This window comes from Tachyglossus aculeatus, chromosome 12 (assembly GCF_015852505.1).
Source record: "Tachyglossus aculeatus isolate mTacAcu1 chromosome 12, mTacAcu1.pri, whole genome shotgun sequence".
Lineage (NCBI taxonomy): Eukaryota > Metazoa > Chordata > Mammalia > Monotremata > Tachyglossidae > Tachyglossus > Tachyglossus aculeatus.
In genome coordinates, this window is record NC_052077.1 from 24,090,277 (window position 1) to 24,116,374 (window position 26,098).

At 40.1% G+C, this 26,098-nt stretch overlaps 1 protein-coding gene across 1 annotated transcript in view; it reads right to left on the minus strand.

The window, feature by feature from the left end:
• DCHS2 (dachsous cadherin-related 2) overlaps positions 1 to 26,098 on the minus strand; it is a 149,226-nt gene that overhangs the window by 57,266 nt on the left and 65,862 nt on the right. Inside the window, exons 3-7 of the mRNA XM_038755050.1 lie at positions 21,119 to 21,350; positions 7,715 to 7,951; positions 5,839 to 6,855; positions 3,886 to 4,073; positions 2,987 to 3,086 (exon numbers count right to left, since the gene is read on the minus strand). Of these exons, the coding sequence (XP_038610978.1) occupies positions 2,987 to 3,086; positions 3,886 to 4,073; positions 5,839 to 6,855; positions 7,715 to 7,951; positions 21,119 to 21,350 (1,774 nt within the window). The remainder of the gene's footprint in view (positions 1 to 2,986; positions 3,087 to 3,885; positions 4,074 to 5,838; positions 6,856 to 7,714; positions 7,952 to 21,118; positions 21,351 to 26,098) is intronic.

Below are 26,098 nucleotides of genomic sequence, written 5' to 3' on the forward strand. Positions count from 1 at the left end.
AGGAAACAATTTTCTCTTAAGTCCAAAGGCTGTCTGTAACAAACAGACAAGAGAACCAAGGTTCCGTGAAGGATGACTGGCCTTCTGAACTACGACTCGTTTATGTGGCAAAGTCCTCCAAGATGACCTGATGGGCTGCACGGTTTCTTGTCATCTCGTCCACTGTCTAAGTGATTTAAACTTCTCCAATTTCCAGCCCGGGGACCAGAGATGGAGCTGGGGGAAGAGGGAAGTGAGATATTCCAACCCCTCCTGTTGACACCTCTCTGGGGTCCAGGGTTTATGGAGGGGAATGTCCTGGGTGGGCACGACCACCCCTGTTCCAGCCCCCAATACCAGAAGCCAGGAAGGAGAACACCCTTAGTCTCAGCGCTTAGAACAGTGCTCTGCACATAGTAAGCGCTTAACAAATGCCATTATTATTATTATTATTATTCCCTCCACCTCCTCCCTGTCAGCATCGGCAGTCACGACTCCCACTCACCCTGTCGAGGGGCCAGGAGGCAGAGTTGGGAGGCCTGATCCCCCTCCCTCTCGGGGGCATTATTAAAGATATACAATCCCTGCCCACAATGGGCTTATAGTCTAGTGGTGGGGAGACAGACTTCAAAACAAGTAAACAGGAATTAATATTAATGAATAGAATTTATTTATATTCAGTGGCCCAGACATGGGGAGAAGCAGCATGGCTTAGTGGATAGAGCCCGGGCCTGGGAGTCAGAAGGTTGTGGGTTCTAATCCTGACTCCACCACTTGTCTGCTGTGTGACCTTAGGCAAGTCACTTTACTTCTCTGGGCCTCAGTTCCCTCATCTGGAAAATGAGGATGAAGACAGTGAGCCCCTTTGCTCTTCCCCTCCCAGACCCACAGCACTTATATACAAATATATATATGTTATATTATATAAATATATAATTCTATTTATTTATATTAATTCCTGTTTACTTGTTTTGATGTCTGTCTCCCCACCACTAGACTATAAGCCCACTGCCCTTTGCTCTTCCCCTCCCAGACCCACAGCACTTATATACAAATATATATAATATGTTCTATTAATATGTTATATGTTATAATATGTTATATTATACATATATATAATTATGTTTATTTATATTAATTCCTGTTTACTTGTTTTGATGTCTGTCTCCCCACCACTAGACTATAAGCCCATTGTGGGCAGGGATTGTATCCCTTTAAAAATAACAATAATAATAATAATAATGGCATTTATTAAGCGCTTACTATGTACAAAGCACTGTTCTAAACACTGAGCACTGTTCTAAGCACTGAGCACTGTTCTAAGTGCTGAACACTGCTGTATTGTACTTTCCAAGTGCTTAGTACAGTGCAGTGCTCTGCACACAGTAAGCGATCGATTAATATGATTGAATGAATGAATGAAAGTACCATAATTATTGTTTTTATCATTAGAGCTACTTTACTGTATTTCAATTTATCACTGGTATTTATTGAGCATTTGAGTGCGAAGCACTGAACCAAGAGCTTGGGAGAGTACAACATAAAGATGATACACTTGGCCTGCTTAGTCAGAAAGGTTCCATGATGAGATAGCTGAATTGTACCTTCTCAGAAGTGAAATTGATAGTTGATTCTTTCTGATTACTTTGTGATCAAGCACCTCCTCCTTCTGTAAGAGTCCTCCTTAGCTTCCCGCTTTCCCCCAACCCAGTCGTTGCCTAACCGAACTGCAGCTTCTAAAATTGTTCCCTTACTTAGCTATGATTCTTTTGCCCCTGACCCCTGATTGCCCAAGCCCCTGGACAAAACGTCATAAAAGATGCTAGGGTTTTGAAGTCAAAACTGATGTGATGAAAAGCTGAAACAGGGCTTGGAAACGTTGTGTTCTTCCTAACTCAAAATGTCTTAAATTGAGGACACTCTGTACAAACAAATGACAAATGTGGAAGGGTTTTTTGTTTTTCAACACAGCTGTAGTGAATCATCTTTAAAAAAAAAATTGGAAGTTATGGAAAGAGGAAGAGCAGGAGTAAGGTTAATCCATTAGTTTTTCTCCAAGGCCTGCAAGTTTAAAAATCTCCTATTTTCCCTCTCCATAATAGTCAACCATTTGCATGAAGAGCTTGCAATTTAGTTCCTTCCCTTTTCAGGTAAGAAATAATTCAGTTTTATGGCACTTCATTTTTGTATTCTTCTCTCCAGTGACAAATAATCACAAGTATAAACTGAGTGGGATGTGAATTGGGGCTATAGCTAAGCAAAAATAAGAACAGATGAGGGAACTTAGAATTCAGGCAGTAATGGAAACATCAGTGTTATGCTCTTGCATGGCTGTTTTCAATCAAACTACAGACTTTATATGTCAGTTATAATACTTGTAAATATTATGCATGAGAAATTTTGACTCTATAAATCTTCTATAATGACAAGGCAGAGCATAAAAAGAAGTGACATGGATTTTGGACCTAGAAAAACTTCTAAGCACTATTTTGACAAATTAAGTTTTACTGTTAAAACATTCTGAACAAAACTATGGAAACACTGTCAATTCTGTAATGATGTAGCTTAAAAACACTGGAATAATTTTACATAAACATACACCTTGGAAAATCAATATGAATCAGAAAAGAACACTCTTGCATCACACAAAACACTGAATTACATGCACAGGTAGGTGAGACATAAAATCAAAATAGTACTTTTGAAGTGTTGAAACAATCAAATGTGTCATTTTTATCAGCCTTAAGAAAATGGTGATATTAATTTAAACATATACACAATTCTCGATGTGCTCAAAATTATTTTTTGTTCTACCAGGTTGTTGTGAATTGATGCACACAATGAGGAAACTGGCATAATTTGATACACTACAATTAAAGGTACAGCTAGTCCATATAATCTGAGTATTTTGCTGCAAGTAGATGGGAAGTAGTATGGGGGTAGAGAAGGAAAATATTTTTTAAGAACCTTTAGGATCATAGTTGATGTACAAGTGATAAATTCTTACCTGAAGATATTGAATATGAAACTTCTCCATTATTTCCTGCATCAGGATCCTTTGCAAATACTGTAGTAACAAAAACATCTGCTGGCTGGCCTTCTAAAACCTGCCATGAAAACCAGTGACTTTACAAATGTTATTCTGAATATGGACTATAAAAATCCTAATGGGCTTATAACAACTTCAAAATTCCATAGCCTATGGAAAGAGGTCTACCAGGATATAAACCAATTATCAAAAAAAAATCTAAATGATGTAGTAAAAGAGGAAACTGGGGCTTCTTCATTTGGAAATTGAGGGAACCACATGAATCTCCTTGGTGGAATTCCGACATTTTCTCATTTGCCAACCACAGTAGCCTGACCTCTTTCACAATGGACATTGTTTCTCAGAACTTGGAGAAAAAGTGCATTTATTTCCCCTTACAGAGGACTATAATGCTTTAATGATAATGATGATATTAATCTGACTCCTCATTGCCAAGATGGGAAATAACTTTCTGCTCAAGCATGGTTTAAACTGTGTAAATAAACTCCAAATGTCCTAAAAATAGTCATGATATTTCGGTACTCTGATTCTCACAGCGACAATGACTTCCTTCTGTAAAATATCTTGTGCTTACCATAAAAAGCTTTCTAAGTTCTTGATTCCGCACATACAAAAATCAGCATATTTTGCACCATCCAAATAGCAAGAATTCCAATTCCTAGTCATTGATTTTTCTCTCAACAATAACTAGGCCTGACATCTATGGCCCATTGAAAGCGAGATTCTGAGTGGGTGAATCGAGTCTATTTGAAAAATTTTCGCTTCTTGCCACCAGATGGTAACTCCCAACAAATACCGTTAATATAGATCAGCGGTTTACAGCAAACCCACCAAAACAGGACATTCATTTGACCCACCTTGATGCTTATCTCGTTTTCTGGGGGAAATTGAGGGAATTGTGGTTTGTTATCATTGAGGTCGGTAACTGAAATATAAGCCATCACGGTGGCATTGTGTGACGGGTTTCCGTGGTCAATCACTAGTACAGAGAGCTGGTGGTGGGCTTGATGCTCATGATCTAATGAAAACCAATTTATAATTTCACCTGAGAAGCAAAGAATAAGAAGAAGGGGATCAGGACACTGATTCAATGGCATTGTTATTCAATATAAAAATTAATACTAAAAACAATGGTTAAATCTGACTATGAATGCACAAAAGCAACATATTTGTGTATTCTCTGCTGCTTGGAATGCTGTTGATCCTAACATAATAACTAGAAAACGATGATTTTCAAATACAATTCTGAAATTGTTACTGAAAATTATTTTTCTGGTTCCCCAGATTTTCTAGGGTTAAAATCATATGAAGTCGAAATAATACAAATTGACTAGTCTCAAAAAATATATGATAAACTTAGGTCATTTAAAGTCATCATTTATCTCCCTAAAAATTAAACTATTTTTCAAATTAATCTAGAAATATTTTAGCTGTCTTCCAAATATTTATGTCATTTTGTATCACACAAAGTTTTCTATTCCTAAGAAGCATTTCCTCCTGCTTTTTAAGCAACATTCTATTAATTTTCCCACCTTTCTTGAGGCAAGGGTGATGGAACATGCCATTTTCTACTGAGAGACACAGGTACTAAAAGGTTGACTGACTTAATTAGTCACAGGTCGACAATATTTTATTTAGAACCAAACAAAATTAAACCTCGATAAAGCTAGTGTGCAAAGGCTCATAAAATTTATGGCTCTCCACATGACATCTAAGGTGTATTTATATCACACTGCCCGTGGTGCTGTATGATGATGTCACCGAACTGCACAACTCCTTCACACCAAGAGTTGTTGTGCCCAGCAGGGATAGGAGAGGACCTTGGAAAAGTCACCTCACTTCTCTGTGCTTCAGTTACCTCACCTGAAATATGGGGATTAAGACAGTAAGCCCCAAGTGGCACATGGACCACGTCCAACCTGATTAACTTGTATCTAACCCAGCGCTTAGCGAAGCACTTAGCAAGCACTTAACACATCCCATGAAAAAAATAAAAACAGCTTTGGTATTCTCCCTCTCAGTGCAGTGTTTCCCTCTAGAAGTTCAATTTTGCAGGATATATCAAAGTGGCATTTATATTGAGTGACATTTTCTATTTCTTAAATTTTCCTTCAAATTCCAATCACAAATTAATCAAATGCTAATATAGTATAGTCTCAAATGAGGAATAATTGGGGCCATTTTGCTACAGTCCTAGGTGCTGAACTGAGTGAAAGTGGAAATGGACATAAGGGTCGTGTTCACTATAAACTGGAATATGAGAAATTACAGAATACCAGGAAAAAAGCTAAACATTTTTAGATTTTATTCTTCTAGGCTCCCCCAGTTATCCAAGTATATGACCTACTCATTTCTCAATTTACATTTTATCATGCTCCAACCAATTTTAAGTAATTGATGAATGCTTCAAAAATTCTGCATCACTTGAATCTCTTGGAAGAAGAGGGACTGTTGAGACGATGTACTGTCTTATCTTTCTCGAAAAGTTTTCATCCTTTTTAGATTGGAAGAGAGCTCCTCCTTAATGCTAGAGAAGAGAGTGGATAGGGAATGATGGTGCTTGGTCTTGTTTTTTAATTTACCAAGAGAAATCAGTACAAAAGGGAAGCAAAAGAAAGCCATTATATTTGTGAAAAATATTGTCTCTAAGGCCAATAAAAGTTCTAATTTCCAATTTAAATTAAGGGAACAGTGCTGTAATTTATTATCAGTATGTACCGTAACCATGATGTATGCAATACTCTATCAAAAATATATGTCACTTTATATTCTATTTATAAACAAATAGCTGGAAAATTGCAACATGTTACCTGTGCTGGGATTCATCTTGAAATATTTTCCATCAGACAAAAGGAAATACGACAGTTGTCCATTTCGACCAGAGTCTATATCCGTTGCTGCAATGATGCCAATTACCCCACGAGGGACGGGGCTTTCTTCAACTTTCCAAAAGTAGGCTTCTTGCAAGAAGGCTGGGGAATTGTCATTCTCATCCAGGACATGAACAGTTACTGATGTACTGGTGTTCTGCCCTGCCCTGTGGTTCAGACCATGAGCAAATGCTCTAAAACTGTGTATCTTTATGGACTCGTAATCCAGTTGCCTCCGCAGATAAATCTCACCAGTGTAAGGGTTGATGCTAAACGCAGCAGAACCTGGGCTGGGTTCTAAGGAGTACACTATCTGAGAAGCAGCAGGATGGGGAACCAACAGATAAGCCTGCACTTGAAGTACTTGGGCTGCCGGGGAAAGATACTCACTGACTTCTATCTCATAGACCAAATTTTCAAAAGTCAAGGCCGAGATGAAGTCTTGCTTCTCCACAATCACTGTCAGCGTTAACAGGGACTTCAGCGGAGGCATCCCTAGGTCTTTAGCCACAATACAAAGAGTAGATTTGTGCTGGGTATTTTCAGGTGGCGTTCCATTGAGGTATACAATTCCAAGTCTTGAGTCAATAGTGAAGATATTTGGTGTCTGGCTTGTAATAGTGTATTGGATTAATCCATTGAGTCCGCTGTCTCGGTCTTCTGCACGAGCAATGTAGAAAGCTGAGCCAGGCAATGTGCTTTGCAATATTGTTACGTTATCAGACTCCAGGAGAAACACTGGAGAATTGTCATTGATGTCAATAATGTTCACATTGACTTGAGTGCTACTATATATGGGGGAATTGCCGAGCTGTGATTGGACTGTGAGCACAATCAGAGACTGTGTTTCATAGTCCAGCTGTCTTCTGGTGCGAAGGACACCAAACTGTGGATCAATGGAAAAACTTCTGGAAGGATCACCAGAGGAAATTCGATAAGAGATGGTCTCCAAAGAATCTGAAAGCAGATGCCAAGGCAAAACCAAAACAACCAGTATAAAATAATAAGACAGATTCAAGCTACACAACTGATAACCCAAAGGTCTCTTGGACCACGTAATAGTCCATCTGGGACTGAACAGGATACAAATCGATTAGACTCAACTGAACATATGTATCCTCCTTTACAGATAAATAAATGAAAAATAAATGATGGTATTTGTTAGGCGCTTACTATGTGCAAAGCACTGTTCTAAGTGCTGGGGGGGATACAAGGTGATTAGGTTGTCCTAACATGGGGCTCACAGTCTTAATCCCCATTTTGCAGATAAGGGAACTGAGGCACAGGCAAGCTATGTGACTTGCCCAAAGTCACACAACTGACAAGTGGCGGAGCCGGGATTAGAACCCACAACCTCTGACTCCCAAGCCCGGGCTCTTGCCACTGAGCCACGCTGCTTCTCAGAAGTTTCTCCCTTCTGAGTTTTTAATGTTTCTTACAGTCTTGGAGACTTGCAAAAAGCATATATAAAGCATATATAAAAATCATGTTAGACTGGATAAAGCTTAGATATTTGTCATTTCATTTCACAATTCTGGCAAATGGAAGAAGACAAAACCAAGTTTTTCCTGGTCCCCTCTCACTCTTCTTCTATTACATAAAATGGCTGAATAACCAAAAAATGCAACTCTATTTCTGATACTTATCCTTGGTGAATACTCGGTCTCAACTGCAAAATCAATAATGAAAGTGACTGAAAATGTTTCTATACAAAATTTGAAAACTGAACCTTAATTGAGGAATAATGCATATAAAAGGAAAGAATAAACTTTGTAAATGCTGATGCAAACGATGTTCCAATGAAGTAGTCACTTACTCAAGGGCTCCCTGGCTTTCACCGTTCCAACTAGACTGCCTTCAGGGATATCTTCCGGAACTGAGAAAATATACTCAGACCTCTCAAACACAGCAGGGGCCAAAGCGGTCGGAAGGATGTTGATTATGACATCTGCATTAATGGCAGAGGAGAGACCACCGCCATCTCGGGCAGATACAGTCAAAGACACACTGGTGGATTCCAAATGTTGAAGAACTGATACTAAATAAATGATTCCTGAGGGTAAAAAGTGAGACAGAATGAAGGTTAAAAATAATACTAGACACACAAAGAATTTGGAACTTCTCATAAGTAATGAGCAAAATACTGCAAGCTAAGTATGGTGTTGTTTAGAGGAACATTAATTGCCTCCAGGGACCATTCATTTCCGGTCAGCCCCTAAGTCAAATGTCCCATTATAGTTCAACATACTTTATTTCACTGAAGAGTAGGCTGATTTGTGGAGGCAGGACCACAACCTAATATATATAGAAGCCAGCCACATACAAGAGCTCAGGGCAATCTCCATTTGGGTGAGCAGAGCAGTTCTGTAGAATCTGGTCTCAATGTCCCCCACCCAGTTATGGTTTGGGACCACATCTGAGAGGGTTCCATCTTTAGCTTCCCAAGGGATTCTGGTCTCAGGTTGAATCTTGTCTAGACAACTCGTGTTGGAGTTCAGGTTAATTCCAAGGCCGGTCTGGGCCCAGAAATTCCCAGATCCACATCCTGGGGCAGCCTTGGAATGCAATGAGTCTCTGAGATACTTTCCAGTTGGCACATGGGGGAAAGGAAAGGAATGCTTGCTATGTATAAAATGACTCTTGTCTGGAGTAAAGCCAAATACAGACAGTGAGACAATTCTGGGACATAAAGTCATGATACCCTTACCCCAAGCTGATTTTGAGAGGGGGAATCTACCCCTGAAGTAGCTCCTCCCAGCTCCAAGTCAGCCACAGGGGCCACAAGCACCTCTTGTACATCACTGGGGTCAGTGATTGGTGACTGAATTGAAGATTATGAACCACATTAGGACTGTGCGCCCCATGTGAGACAGGGACTGTATCCAACCAGATTATCTTGTGTCTTCCCGAGTGTTTAGTACAGTGCCTGGAACACGGTGAGTGCTTAAAAAAAATCACTATTATTATTACTGAATCTAGCTCAGAGAAGACAGGTAGAAGCCACCCCATATGAAAGTGTAGTTTTTTTCACCATTTGAACCTCCTCCTCCTCCTCCTCTAACTTAGCCACTAACTTAAATGGACCAGGGATTGCAAAGTTTCGTTAAAAATATTCCATCTCTAATAAAAATTCCATAGCATTTAAACCAAATAAAAGTGTAATTTCAAATTAAGAAGCTGTGAACAACAAGTGCTTAGTTCTTGGTAATTAGCAAAGGAGAGCATAAAACCTTTGATCTAAACTTCGATGTTCCCCTTTACCACCTAGACACACACACACAAAATTATACAATTATAACTGTGCTACTGAAGCATCTAACTGCTTATATAATACTCACATATTTTATGTTATTCATAGATTGAAAATCTCTCAAACTGTCATCAGTGTAAGAACTAGATTGTATTTTGGCTGGTAGTTTAGAATTCTATTGAGTTTTGAGTACATATTAAGAAAAAACTTGAAGAATTTTTTTCTCTTGAAGTATATGCTGGCCCAATCTATAGTAATACAGTAGAAAAATTATTTTTGCTGGAAACACTTTGGTGGAGAATAATCAGAATGGAATTTGAACCATTCTGCTTTCAGTTAGACTCCAAAGAACAACCTAACGCCTGAGTTTAGGAATGTTTTGGTAACGGAGAAGAACAAACAAGCAGCCTCTCTTCCTAACCTCATTCTAAATAAGCTCAGAATTCAAACAGGAATTATGTCACATGGATTAGAAAAACTACATTCTCATTTCTTTTCTGTTCCAATTTAATAGAACGGTAATACTGGAGGGAGGAATTTGATGCACTACTTTCCTCTGAAAGAGAAATACATACTATTTTACACTTCTACTTTATGCACAGATCTTTCAGTAGTCCCAAAGTAATTTAACTGCTTTTCTTTATGTAGGCCCTCCAGTTACCAATTTCTTAATTTCTTGAACACATTTCCACTTCACCAGCCCCAACCTCTCACCTTCCTTAGAGTCTTATATTTAGACTTATATTTCCTCTTGCCTACAGGACATCTCCACATAGATGTAAATCAAATCCTGGAATCAACAGGTATAAGGCAAAACTCTTCATTTTCTTTTCTAAACTCTCTCTTCCTCCTCTTAACTATCCTAGAAGAGTGCCCCACAGTACTTCATAAATATTCATATACTTCACTATTTCCCGGAGCCCTAATGACTGTCTCCCTCTGTAGACACTAGACTCGAGATGGGTAAGGATCATTTCTACCGACTCTGTTGTACTGTACTTTCCAAAGTGCTTAGTACAGTATTCTGCACACAGTAAGGATTCAATAAATATCACTGATTGCTTGACAACTTTAACTCTCTCATTCAGTTTGCCATTAAATCCTGCCCGTTTTCCCGCCACAATATTTTCTGGACCCACCCTTTCCTCTCTATCTTATAGATGTCACGTAGCCCCACCTAGATAATAATAGGGCTATTTGTTAAGCGCTTCCTCTGTGCCACTAGAATACTGGTATCAGCCTCCTCCCTAGTCTCCCTTTCGCTAAGTTTTCCCTTTTTTCAATATATACTACCCTCTGCTGCCTGGATCATCTTTCATTTGCCACATTTCATTCCTCTCCTGAAAAACCTTCAATGTTTACCCACTTCTCTCCTCATCAACCAGAAGTTCCTGACCACTGATTTCAAAACTCTCTCCTTATTACTCTCTTTATCTACTTTACCCCATTCCACACTCTTGATTCCTCCCAAGCTAACTTTCATATCTACAACCTATTGCTTACACTTTTCTTTTTACATAAAACTCTCATCACCTTCAATTCCCTAAGATCATATTCCTCCTTGTGATTTAAAAAAAAAACCACCTTCCGGTAACATCCCCTGCCCCAGGAGACCCTCCTCAACTAATTTTCACTACCCTCAGCATAGATGTACTAGCAACATGCAGTGGGCTAAATTTACTTACTCAATTTATTCATCTACTTGTTTATTCATTTTTCTTCACCTTTGCTGTTACTTGCATCTATATTTTTCTTTCTGCTCCCTTTCTATGCACACAATTATGTCTGCCTGCCTCCCCCAACAGATTATTAACACAAAGGCAAGTGCCAAGTACAATGCTCTGCACACAGTAGACACTCAGTTAATGATAATGAATGCATAAATCAATCCTTCATGACACAAAGGTAATTGCAATTCTTCTGAATGCCATTTAGTTTAGATTATTAAAAACCCTAACTGCAATTTGCACTCTGCCTTGTCTAATGGCCTCACAGTATTTAATGAGATCCTATTGTGTTCAGAGTACTATTCTGGCATTAACAGAATACTGTTTTGGCATCCGGTGGACAGACAGAAGTCCGATGTAAAAAATCTTTGCCCATAGGGAATTTGCAACCTAATGTGGAAGGCAAGCTAGTATAAGTTGATGAAATAATAGTTGAGTGAGAATAATATTCTCCCCTTCTAGCCCCACAGCACTTATGTACATATCTGTACACATCTGTAATTTATTAATTTGTTTATTCACTTATATTAACGTCTGTCTCTCCCTCTAAGCTGTAAATTCATGGTGGGCGGGGAATGTGTCTGTTTATTGTTATAGTGTACTCTCCCAAGCACTTAGTACAGTGCTCTGCACACAGTAAATGCTCAGTAAGTGTGACTGACTGACTGAATGAATGAATGAAGTGAGGAGCTTTTGTCAGGCAAATGTAATAATTAAGCATTAATGATTTCCAGGATAGGGAATTTTGTGACCATCTGGAGATGTTAATCTCACACTAGGAAATATCTGAGCTGAAGATCTTTATTACTATAACAAGCTGTGAGGAATTAAAAAAGAAAAAAAAGGCCAGAATCTCTAAAAATATTAAGCAAGCATATTCTTAATTTCTCCTGAGGATTTGTGATATGCTTTATTTTTGGCTTTCTCCTTAAAGAATAGGTCAATTGGGGCAAACCTTTACCCAACTGCAAAGCACCTTAAGATTTATAAAAAATTTGAAAGCTTTTCATTGTCAGGATGTGGACGGTTTAGGTGCTCAAGTTATTGAATACTGTTTGGCAAATGGATGTGATTCCCTAAATTTAAGCAATAATAATGAGGTTGAGTGAGTGAAAGACTTGATTGAGATTCAAAAATACTCCTATTCCTGGCTCTGCTTTTGACTCATAGGTAGACCTTTCTTCCCTGCAGCAATTCCCCCAAATATTGAATCCTTCTCTGGGAAATTAACTTATTTAACACCTGCCCAACTGGAAACTTCACAAGGCCTTGGAAAACATGATGGGAGGACAGGCCTGTAAAGCCAAGCTCCACACAATCCCAGGCTATGTTCCATACTCCAAGAATGTGGGATTCTTCACCCTCAACCTCAATACTATTAGGTGCTAGAGAAGAGAGTAGAGCTGTGTATACAAACTTGCTCTTTAAGAACTGCTGGGACTGATAGTACCAGAAGTGACATAAGGACTTGATTAATCTTTATTACTATTCTATCATTATTATTATTATTGCTATTATTATCTTATCCGCTACCCTTACAAAGAACCATATCCTCCAGGCCGAAATGGGATGAAGGGGTGCAGGACACCTCACCCTCATCCGAGATTTTTCAAATTCTGTTCCAGCTTGGGCTGAGGTCAATAGGCCAGTTCTACATATATGCAAGTTTCCAATGCACGAAACTGTTCAACTATCAGGGATTTCTCACTCTGCACGCCTGAACATTTGGTGGCACTGAAGCATCCTTCTTACTTCAGCGTCATTTTCAATAAATGGGATTAATACTTGTCCCCTTGCTCAGGGGGATATCAAGAAGGCTAATGGAATTATTTATATCACATGCTTTTATTTTTCCATGAAAGGTGTAGTGAAGGCATTATGATTTAATCATCAGTGTTACCATACAGAGATATTACAAACCTGATTTGCAGAAAATGAAATTCCATCATCTATTCAAATTCAAGACCCTTTTTCTAAACTTGGAAAGGGTGGCAACCACAAAGGGTTCTGACACTGCTACTTACTACAAAATAGGACATTAAAATGAGACAAGGAATAAACCTAACCTTAGGAAGGAAAAAAGGCCCCTCAACCTGAAACATGAGCATGTTAAATCAGCTCCATCCCAGGTGTTGAAACAACTAAAGTGTGACAAAAAAGATGATTTAAGGGCTGTTATTAAATATGAAATATCCAGTTGTTTCTATCTCAGTTTGATGTAATGCTGTTGGCAGCGTAATGCTTCTGTATTTTAATTACTTGTTCTAGGCCTATAAATCTTCTGTCCCTCTGATACGGAATATGCTAGCCATTAAAATATAAATAAATACAGTATTAACAGTGCCCTACTAAACTGAATTTTCTTTCCTCCTCTGCACCAAGAAGATAAGCAATGTTGTGCATGAATCTTATTCACACTCCTGTTATCATAGATGCTGCAAAAAGTAGTGAAGCAAAGAGAGGAAACCAAAGGGAGAGTTATTGAGAAAATACAAACGGTAGGATGACAGTGGCTTCCAAACAAGAAGCTGGCGTTTTACTTATGCCCTTAAGATATTTTGCCCTAAAATCAAATGAAGAGGATTTAAGGGTCAATGAGAATGATTGCCAAATGTTTGTATGTCACTCAGAAACAGAAGAAATGTTAGTTTCCAATTACTGGGATAAACATTCAAAAACTTAGAAAGAGCTAAGTCCATAAAAGCAGTATTATTCGGGCTATTTTTTAAGAGCTAATAATAAATATGCCTCACATGTTTCTTCCTTCTCAGCCCAAAATAGTGTGATCTGCCACTTGCCCACATCAAAGGAGGAAAAAAAAAACTACGGAAAAAGAAAAATGAAGGCTCAATTCAATGTCTCCCTCTCCTGGTGCCTGAACACATTTTTCAATCAGATATTTTCTTTAAAACAACAACAAACTTCAAAAACCAAAACCAGAACAGGAAGCTGAACCCACATGAAAAAGCACCACTAGTACCACACAACACCCCCACTCCATCTTCCTCCTAAACACCACAAACACGCAAACTATAAGCAAAATCTCCATTTATAATACAAGCCATCCGTTGGATAGGCCTTGTTGGTGGCAAGAACATAAAACAGCAGAAAATAGAGTTCCGCAACACAGCAGTGTATTTTTTGCTGTGGCACGCTATTCAGGCGAAATTCTTCAAAATGATATAGCAAGTGATTTTTTCAAATGTCTTCATGACAATCTCTCTTTCAGTTTGGATTATTATTAGAGATGCTGCATGGCATAGTGGACAGAGCACAGGCTTGGGAGTCAGAAGGTCTGGGCTTCTAATCCCGGCTCCACCACATGTCTGCTTTGTGACCTTGGGTAAGTCATTCACTTCTTTACTTTTCTTGGCCTCACTTACCTCATCTGCAAAATGAGGATTTGAGGCTGTGAGCCCCACGTGGGACAGAGACTGCGTGCAACTCCATTTGCTTCTGTCCACGCCAGCGCTTATTACAGTGCCTTGACATACCAAGCACTTAACAAATACCATAATTATTATTATTATTACTACTACTTCATCGCCTGATCTACCGAACAGGAGGAGGAGGCGGGGAAGGGGAAGACAGAGGAAGAAACCCAAGATGATTGTGGGATTTCCTTCCAAACTGAAGAATGTGTGAGTGAAGCTGGGGCTGATCCTCACGGCAGCGGAGACCCTAGCCTGGGGCACTGTAGTTGGGGATCTCCTGGCTGGTCATGGAGAGTTGCTGCTTCTGCTGACACCCACTTCTGCTCTTGGGGCTGAGGAGTGAATGGGAGGACACCGGACAGCTACCACTGCTGTCTCCTTATGCAGCTCTGCTCCTCAAGAAGCTGGGGTGGCTGCTGCCAGACCCAGCTACGGTGGGACATTTGGTGAGCTCAGCTTCTGCCCCTCCTGGGCCCCCCTCCACCTCCTATATGCCCCCCCTCCATGGCTCTGTGCCCCTAGGAGCCAGAGTGGCTGCAAAGAAGTGGCTGCCCCAGCTGGGCATGAGAAAGGATTTGATTTTTTTTCATAAACATTCTCCCTTCTCTTCACCTTTAATAAAGTTACAGGCCCTATCAGCAATCCAGGATTCCAAAACCTGTCCTGCAGCATGGCCAATGGAGCTGGGGATGTGAAACCGATAAAAAAAAAATCATAGCTCGTGTCGACAATAAGCAATCAAACAAGGAATCTCATAACCGAGCGTTCAACTGAGTGAAGGAAGTTCAGATAGAGGCCCCTGGGACAGCCGTAGTCCAATCAGACATAGGTTAGACAGTCTGCACCCCTGTCGTGTACCCTAAAATAGCTCTTGTTTTGGGGATGGCATAAGGACTAGGAAGTAAATATGTCAACTTTACTGGAGAGTGGCATAAGAGACGAAAAAGTGGACAAGGTTAGAAAAAGAGAGGGAAGAAAGGGGGCAGGGAAAAAAGAGGAGAGAAAGATAAGGAAAAGGCGAAAGATAAAGGGGAATGGACAGAAAAAGGGAGATGGATAAAGGGAAAGAGATACATTACAGATAATGGGAACAGTAGGCAGACAAACAATTGGATGAGAGGTAGAGTGAGTATTTCAGAATGAAACATGCAAATAAGTCACTGAATAGATACATAAGTGTTAGATATAGGCATAACTGCATAAGTGCTAGGGGTGGCTGTTGGGAATTAATCAAAGAAGGCATGCTGAAAGAAGTGAAATTTTAGAGAGGCTTTGAAGGTGGGGTGAATGAGGTCTGAAAGATTTGTGGCAAAGGGAGTTCCAAGCAGGAGGAACAGTATGAGCAAGAAGCCAAAAGTTGGAAAATCATTAGGGTAAACATCTGATTCAATTCCTTTTGCCTTTCCTCTTTTTAAAGATCTGATAAAGTCTGGCATATAAATAGCATAAACATAATTACACAGAATGCCCACGAGACTGTAAACCTGGGTGGGCAGGGAATGAGTCTGTTGTATTGTACTCTCTCAAACACTTAGTACAGTGGTCTACGCAGTAAGCTCTCAAAAAATACCACCGATTGATTGACTGATGGGAGCAGTGGGCACTCCCACTATATTAGCCCATAACACATGAATCGGTGCCTTCAGTGGCCATTTATTTACCAATCAAAGCTCATAATGTTGGTACAAAAATAAAATGTGCAAGAACTTTAATATACAATGTGGAGGGCAGGACCAGCTTTAGATGTCTCGCTGCTCTGAGGCACAGAAAGATTTGTTGCCCTCTCCTGTTTTGTATGACATCATTACTAGGCTGCATGTGTAAAGTGACATTATATGGAACACTCTGTGGACATCCCTCCAAAGACCATTTCTCTACCTCCACCACTTCAGTGACCATGTACATTGGGATGGCAGCCTCACTTGCTAGCCATCTGAAGTTGGCCCGGGCAAAGTACCAACATGAAATAATAGCAGCAGCAGATGTAACATGAGCACATAAGCCACAACCCTGACAACCACTGCGAGTCAGATCTGGAAATACCATTTTCTAACTGCTTTGACAGTGTGGGATAGTTAATGGATCGATACAGAAACACATTCAACCTTGCCCACTAATTAGCAGGACCTTAAAATAGTAGCCTATTTCTGTGAGGGAAAATGAAGAAGGTAAAGTATGACATCCAAGCCCGGATGGGAAGGAGAAGCAGTGAGCAGAGGGGAGGGGAAAATCAAAGAGCAGAAAAAGGAAAGATGTGGGGGCTCAGAAGAGATGGGAAATCTCTTTGAAAATGTTCTTCCTTCCTATATCCCATTTAGTCAAAAAAAAAGTCTCTTTTGGGTAGTGTGACCCCTGGTGGCTCTTTAGCTATGAATTGTGATGCTCAAAAGACCATCGGAATTCTTGGTTTCGGGAATATCTCTCTTCTCTCTCCTCCCCCCTCCACCAGCTCCCCGCCCTCCTTGCAATTTTCTGGGGGCTAGTTATTGGTTCTCCAGGAGCTTTGTTTCTCCTATTCCTCCTGCTGCCTTGTTTTCCTTATTTCACTACTTATTATCATCTCCACAGAAGGTATGCAGGATAAGGAAAAAGAACAAAAACCTCTTCAGAACTCACCTATAGTTGGGGTGATAATATGGGGTAAAAGGCTTGATTGGGGGAGGCACCATAGTGTAGTGGATAGAGAATACGCCTGGGAGTCATAAGGTCATGGGATCTAATCCTAGCTCTGCCACTTGCCTGCTCTGTGGCCTTAGACAAGTCACTTCACTTCTCTGTGCCTCAGTTCCCTCATCTGCAAAATGGGGATTAAGAGCATGAGCCCTGTGTGGGACAGGGACTGTGTCCAACCCTATTTGTTTATATCCACCCCAGGTCTGGCACATAGTAAGTGCTTAAGAAATATCACAGTTATTATTATTATTATTACTACTATTATTTTTGAAGGAATTGAAATCTTTGGTTACAGTGAAGGGTATTTTTCTGGATTTCATTTAATTCTCTTCTCTCCCAATTCAAAGGAGAGACCTTAACACATGAATCGGTGCCTTCAGTGGCCATTTATTTACCAATCAAAGCTCATAATGTTGGTACAAAAATAAAATGTGCAAGAACTTTAATATACAATGTGGAGGGCAGGACCAGCTTTAGATGTCTCGCTGCTCTGAGGCACAGAAAGATTTGTTGCCCTCTCCTGTTTCGTATGACATCATTACTAGGCTGCATGTGTAAAGTGACATCATATGGAATACTCTGTGGACATCCCTCCAAAGACCATTTCTCTACCTCCACCACTTCAGTGACCATGTACGTCACTGTACGTCCATGTACCATGACCATGTTCAGTGACCATGTACGTCATGTTCAGTGACCAGTGATCATGTTCTGTATTTCCAACCTTATTTTAAAGAAAAGGATACTGCAACTTCAGGTAAAAAGGCCCAACAATTATCAGGAAAAAAACAGTTTTGTCATTACATCACATAAAGTTATATTATATTCACACCTGCAATACTGTGAGGAGTCCTGGTTGCTGCAACTTCAGGTAAAAAGGCCCAACAATTATCAGGAAAAAAAAAACAGTTTTGTCATTACATTACATAAAGTTATATTATATTCACACCTGCAATACTGTGAGGACTCCTGGTTGCTGCAACTTAGGAAAGACATGATAGAACTGGCAAATGCTTAGTACAGTGCTCTGCACTTAGTAGGCACAAAAAATTACCATTGCCTAATCAGCTACTTGAGAAGATACAGGCCTGGAACATATGTGACTCAATGTTTCATCCTAAATAGGTCTCATAGAGGCCACATTGCTCTACCAAATGATCAGGAATGAGACTGGGAATTCCTGGGTAAGCAACAAAGACATTTACTTCCTGTTTCTGGGCAGCAAAATGGAAATCTTGCTATTGTCAGCTGTCACCTTGGGAAATCATTTAAATTTTTTTTCTAACCTTTGCCAATCCTAGGAACTCTGTCCCTTTCCACCTTCCAGTGTTGATCCCTTCCATACCCTGAACCGACTCCCGCTTCTCATCTGCAACCCCATGTTGTAGCAAACGCTCACACGCATTTTTCACTTGTTAGGCCGCCCCTGCTGCTGTGCTGTGCTTTCCAGGAGACTGCTGCCTCCTGCTTCTGCAAGATCTTGGCAGGGGAGAGGGGAGCGGGAAGAAAAAAGACATGAGGGGATGATAACACCACCATCTTTCCCCAGACCCACCCCTGTCCTCTCTCTTTGTGGCTTTGGAACCCCAGCAGAGTGGCCAAATATTAGATTTGTAAAAAGGTTCATTTTACTAGAACCCATTTTTTAAATCCAGTTTCAAACCAAGATTATAGGAATTTTATTACATCAGGGAGCTCAGAGATCCTGTTACTCCACCCTGACTTTCATAATGAGCACATCTCACACAATAACACCCATAAAACAGACTCCTGAAACCTGAGGTTTGAGCACCTTTTAATAAAGGGGTTTATAAATGCTAAATGTTTAATGGAAATAAGAATATATACCAAAATGTACCTCCCCCATAGAGTCCCCAATATCAACATGGCATTGATAATAGTCTCCAAAAGATTCTACCAAACACTACCAGAACTCATTCATTATTCACGAGCTTTAAACGCAACCAGATTTTTAAAAAGCTTTATGCCGGCAAGAAGCACCTCAGGCTGCTTCCATTAATAATGTGATCTTCATTTAACTTAAAAAATAGTTTTGCTAATGATGATGTAAAACGTTTTCTATGATTTTCCTCATACCCAACACTGCAAATGGATGTCCATGTCTAAATCATAGGGTGATTTAGTGAGAATCCTTTTGGAATAAGGCAGAGTTCATTCTTTTCCAATGTCCTACAGAGGGAGTTGCGGGACAAGCCTGATGAGGTAGTTTTCAAATGATCAGTTGAATGCTTTTTAGAGAACCAGTTTCCTGATTATTGATTGACTTGCATGTGTTTTTGACAGCTGTTAGTCCCTGAAGAGGTTCGATTTGATGACAGCTAAGGTCCAGAGTTGAAGTAAATTATGAAATGGCCAAGAAAAGCAGACCAACTTCCTAAAAAGATGAGCTTCTTCTGTTCATTGAAATGTTTAACTGCCTATGTCACTGGTGTTGTTTGCTGTAAGAGCAGTTTTGCTGGATTACTCCCCCCATCAAACTAAATATGCAATCTTTCAGTCAAACAACACTTGGAATCACATAAAGTAATCTTCCTGGTTGAAAAGTGGGTCTTTTTGGAAAAGAAGGGGCCTATCAAGCACTTAGTACCGTGCTACCCACACAGTAAGTACTCAATAAATACCATTAATTGATCAACCTCAAATAATCAAGCCAAATTCAGGATGTTGACAAGACAAGACATGACCTCTTTACTACTTGCTAATACAATATATTATTTATATATGACAGATTATATATATATGAACATGCATTTTCATACACACCTATACATAGTATAATCAAGAAATTAATGAGAAGTCAATGTCTGGCTTAAATATTATTTTTATAATTCATACTAAATTGCAATATTTGGCTGAAAAAGGCAATGAAGCCATCATTCAGTGTAAATTCTGCCACATACTTAAAATGAGGAATAAAAAGTGAAAGTTTTATTTGCAGATCTTGTATCTCTAAAAAGAAAGATAAAAATTTTCAATACATTTCTCTCCTATGTTTTTAAGGGCTATAAATTTGGCACTGTAGGACTACTTGAGATAAAGGTGTTGACAACAGACAAAACACCCACCATTCTAGCTTTTCAATTATGCTTCATAAAAATCTCATGAACCAGAATTTACACTGCACTTCACATGGCAAATTGAGTTTATGTGATTTGGGTCATACCCATCATTCGACATTTTTGAAGAAACTAATTTTTCAGTACTCAAATTTACTTCTTGTTACATCAGAAACAAACATCGATCTGTAAAACTACTCCAGAAAGGTCTTCTCATTCAAAAACAATAATGAAATTTTTTGTTTTTTTCTGCTCAAATGAGGTGAAATTTTGCAATATAAATTAACCCAGCCCTAACTTGATCCTTACTTTGTCTTGTCCTGGCTTGAGCAAGAAACCCAGGATGGTGACAATTAAATCTGGCCCATATCCATAAAGAACCAGAAGGGGACCTACTGTGGACCTATGATGAACTCAGGCTTCATTTTGGGGTGTTGCTGCAACACGTGGGCAGATTTTACGCCTGTGTGGTTGTCTCTGTCTGAGTGGCTCTTAGGATGTGGAATTCCAACAGCCTCTTAACAATAATAATAATAATAATAATAATAATAGTGATATTTGTTCGGCACTTTCTATGTGCCAAGCACTGTCCTAAGTGCTGGGGCAGTTACAAGGTAATCAGTTTGGATATGGTCCCTGTCCCACATAAGACTTACAGTCTTAATCCCCATTTTACAGATGAGAAAACTGAGGCAAGAGAATTTAAGTGATTTGCCCAAGGCCAACCAGGCCCTCTGACTCCTAGGCTCATGCTCACTCCACTAGGTTATGCTGCCCTTAGTGGAATAACCGTGCTTGTTCATAATGCCCAAACACCTCTGCCTGCCTGAGCCTCCTTCAAAGTAACCCTAAAAAGGGAGAATGAGAGTTATGGTACGCAAATGTGCAAGCCTGACTTGATAACATGAGATTTTCCTTGGGCCAATGCATAGAGTAAGACATTTCAGGCTGTTCTGGCCACTTCAGGACTCCACCTCAGACTCTTCAAAGGAGAACCACACCTTGGAAATGGAAACTAAGGCAGGATTGATTACATCCAAGCCCAAACTACATACACACCTGTTGAAGAGTCGATTGTAAAAAGGGAAGACAGCTCTCCGGGCACCAACTCATAAGTCACGGTTCCATACACTCCAGAATCCTTGTCCCTGGCAATGACATTGAGGATCTCTGAGCCTGGCTGTGTGTGGCCACTAATGCTTGTCACGTAGCTCGTTGGGTTGAAGACCGGTTGATTATCATTCACGTCTTCCACCTCAACATGAACAAATGCTTGGGCACTTAGCCCACCCTGTTGAATAAACAAGCAATGGTTAGAAATGAAACTCTGCCAAGCACTGGGGCAGAGAATCATAATGAGAATCACAACGCAATTTTAAAACCAAAAATTCTACTAGACATTTTTTAACTTTCAGACTGCACTCCTGCACCGATTTTTAAATATTCCGAGATTATACCTACGACACCTGTGAGGTGTGGAGTACTGAGGAGAAGCCAAAATCCCTCTGGGAGTAAAATTAAATACTTTGGGAAGCTGCAATAAATTTTTTAAGCCTTGAGAACCACTTAATCCCAAATGCCCAGTACCCAGTGCTCTGCACACAAGAAGCACTCAATAAATATGACTGATTGACTGACAGATTAGTGCATTAGACTGTAAACTCCTGTGGGCAGAGACTGCATCTACCAACATTGTTGCATTGTACTTTCCCAAGTTCTTAGGACCATGGTCTGTACACAGTAAGCACTCAGTAAATATCACTGGCTGAATAAAACAGACAGCAGTTAAATGGCATCTTATAGGCCTGAAAGATTTAACACAGCTATCAAAAGTGCCTTATATTTACCCTGGAAAAATTTTTCTTGATTAATTCATTAGTAGCTGATTAATTAACAGGAAATATAACAAACAGCACCTACTGAGGGCACTGAAATCAACCAAATTTTCACGGAATTACAAGCTTATTTTCCATTGTGGCTTGTTCATTTTCAGGCTTATCACTTCCTTGAGGGCAGGGATCCTATCTACTTAGTCTACTGTACTCTCCTAAGTGGCTAGTACAGTACTCTGCAAATAGTCAGTGTTCAGTAAATACCATCAACTGACAAGGCGGTAGGGGCGTCAGCTTTTGAAGAAGTTCAGTCCAAATACTTAAAAACATGGAAAGGAGGAGATTACAAGGAAGATCATCCTTTGATCTTCCCCACTCTTCCCCATCTCCATGTGCTGCTGCCATAGCATGCCCAAGCAGAAGATGGTCAACTTCATGTGTAACTGAAAGTTGTGCACCTCCACCTTGCTTTTGTCTGTTCAGCCTGAAAAGTCTGGTATTGCACCAAGTCTGCAACATCCCCAATCCTGAATGTTAGCAATATCTCACCCAACCAGCTAAAGGAGGAGAAGAAATACTGAAAAAGTGGAAGATAAATGTGGTCATGAGTCATCACCCTTCTTTACACCCATTATATGTTCCATGCCTCTGTACCTTGACTTCACAATTAATGTGCACTACTGAAAGAACTCCTTTGTGACAAGAAATTTCCCGCTGCCATTATTGATGCTTGTTTATTTAATCCATTTTTAGGCAACTCTACTGAATAATCAAGAGAAGCAGCATGGCCTAATGGATAGAGCACGGGTCTGGGAGACAAAAGGACTTGGGTTCTAACCTAGTCTGCTTCATCTGTAAAATGGAAGTTAAGACTGTGAGCCCCATGCAGGACAGGGAGCTGACAACCTTGTATCTACCCTAGCATTTAGTATGGTGCCTGGCACAGAGAAGATGCTAAACAAATGCCATTAAAAAAATGATATACATGAACAAGGAATAATTGTCAATGGTGACCTCATTTTTTGTGTTGTGCATTTTAGCACTCTCTTGTATCATACTGTCTTATAGTCCAGGGTAATGTAGTGCAAGATTTAATTATAATACAAACTTACATCTATATAGTGCCTTCTACCTAAGGAATTCAAAATGCTTTAATAACTTTCTAATTCTCACAGAATCTGAGGAACAGCAAGTACTGCCATTCCTATTTTACAATTAATGTTCATATGTTTATTGACTTGCCTTCCATTACACATGCAGTGGTTTATATGGCAGACATTTTCTATTGGCATGCATTGCAAATTGCTTTACTTATGGTGCTTGCAAATTAAATTCCTTCGCAAGTAAAAAAAATGACAATTTTGATTTCCAATAGTGAATCTGCCAGAGAAAAAATTTGAATATTAGGAAGTGTTGTTAAATAGGCACCATTTGCTCTGGTTAGTTTAATTAATCCTGTCTTAAAGCAGGAAGATGGACCAGATGATCACTCAAGGTCCATTCCAGCTCTAGGATTTCAGTTCTGTATGTCTACTTGAGGGGATAATTTATAGATTGGCAGCAGTTTCACCCTGACAGCCAAAAACCCTGAGGGAAAAATCTAGAAGGAATGAACCTGAAACCTGGGATTCCTTGCGAGAGGCTGAGTGGAGTGGATCTGAGGAACTTGCATTGGGATCCTTGGAGAAAGGTAAAAAAAGTTCTGGGAGGGGGCAGAGGGGAGGAGCAGAGAGTTGGCCCTCAAAGGGAGTGGGTTAGAGAAAAAGAAAAGACTATTTGGATGGGAATTCTTTTATTTGTTAAAATTATATTTATTACATTGAAGCCCAGTTAGTCCTTCAACCTTCAAGTTAGCACTTGGCAAGGACCAATGGGGGGATTACTGGATGCTGAAGGAATATTTTTCCTGGGAAGTTTGAGGGGGATTGGGGAAATACAACCCCTCTGAGCTTCAACCTCTGGAGACAGGGCAGCTGGCTGGACCAATGAATGATCACCTGATGTTTGGGGATGCTAATCTTAGAGCTAAACAAAGGTGGGACTGGCCTAAGAGCTGTAAGGATTGAGGTTTGCTTACCCATTCCTGAAAGGGAAAAAAATGTCAGTCTTTTGGAATCTGCTAGAAATCCTCCAATCTGTTTTTCATATTCTAACACTTGGCCCAATCTTCTTCGTCTGATGATCTTACTCCTTACTTCTGTTCTGTGTCCTATAAGCCCCAACTGTACCTCTTGGAGATTCAGCCACAGGACTGCTTTAAATGCTGGGAAATGCCCAAGCTCTATCTCACAGGACTACTGCCAGGGGCAAGTGAGACTGGTCCCATGACAGCAAAGAAAAAAAAAAATCACCTCCTGCTGATCAGTTTCCCATGTTTGTGGATTCAACACCTCACATTGTTCCAGGAGCCCCAGTCAAATCAAATTTACTGAGTGCTTATGGTGTGCAGCGCACTGTACTAAGTGCTTGGGAGAATACAACATAACAGAGTTGGTAGACGTGTTCCGTGTCCAAGATGAGCTAGTCTAGAGGGGAAGGCAGACATATAAATTACAGATATGTACATAAGTGCTTTGGGGCCGAGGGAGGGGTGAATGAAGGGTTTAAGTGTGTCACATAAGCAGGTGAGAGAAGTAGAAATGAGGGCGCAGTCGGGGAAATCCACTGTACAAGGCCTATTGTAGATGTGACTTTCTGCTCTCTCCTCCCTGCACCCCAAGCTCATTTCACAAGATCCCCCCGCTATGTTTGTTGTCCACTTTTAAAAACAATTTCTTTTCAACTGAACGCAGCTGCCACGAGTCCCCCACACTTCTCCCATAGCCTCCAGCAGGAGCCAGTCAGAGGCCCAGCTCAGCCCCCATTACCACTGGCCTGGGCAGAGAGAGAGAGGTAGGGCTCCAAATGGGAGAAGTGTGAAGATGGCAGTGATGGAAATGACTGCTATGCTAAAAATAAAAATGAAAAAATGATCAAACCCAGGTGCCGATAGGGCCCGCCTGGCAGGTGTATGGGGGAGGGAAGTGTGGGGAGGCAAGCAAACAGTAGCCAGGCTGCTTGAAAAACCTCTTTTTAAAAGAAAAGAAGGCACGTTTTGAGGAAGGCCACGGAGGTAGGGCAGGGGGGCCAGGAATCTCATGCCAGGAGCCATGGAGTATGGGGTGATGAGGGCAAAAATGGGTCAGGAAGCAGTACTTATCTCACCAGGAGGCATGTCAAACAGCATGCTTTACCCAGTGACTGGCTGCACTGTCAGGTACTGAGAAACTCCTAGTGACAACTGTGAGCTACCTGAAGCTACCACTTTGGCTGGAGGACAAGACAGTCAGAAAAAGTCCAAGCCACATCCTGAGGATCAGAGTATCGCATCCCCACAAGAAAATCTAACTCTGACTCTCCTTGAGTATTGCAGATTTCTTGTTACCTTAAAATGACTGTCCTCTTTTTTTCTGTTGCTTTTCATCTTTCTCATCCCTTTAGACTTTACAGCCAGAGCGAACTTCAGGACTTGCCTCACTTTTATCTGCTTATCTCAGGTTTGGCTTATTGGCTTATTAGTTCTCCGTATGTTTTCTCACTGAATATCAATAGTGCTTTTTAAAGCACCTCCTATAAAGGTGACTGGTCTTTATAATAATGATGATGGTATTTATGTCATTCTTTATGTCACTCTTTTATGTTTTTCCACACATTAACCTCCTGGTGATTTCAGTTTAAATTTGACCCCTTAATTCATTCATTCATTCATTCAATCGTATTTATTGAGCGCTTACTGTGTGCAGAGCACTGTACTAAGCGCTTGGGAAGTACAAGTTGTCGACGTATAGAGATGGTCCCTACCTTAATGTGTCTTAGCAGAACAGCTACTAGATCGCCTGGGATCAGGTAGACCCATATCCACCCTTTCTTGGCTAATTTGAATCACTTAATCTTTGAGGACCTGTTAAGTGATGTTTTTGGAATGGAAAAGCAATCAGAAAGCCAGTTTAAAAATCTCTGGTCATACGTATTTTTAGGAGAAATATAAAGACTACTCATTTGGATTACATGTATTATTGTTTACATTACATTCATGTAATCACAATTCTGAATAAACCATAGCAGTCTCTATAATGCTTTACTAATTCAGGGAATGATACAAAATACTAACTACTGTGGCTAATGATAAGATTTTTCATAGTTGCATTTTAACTTTTTACACAATAAA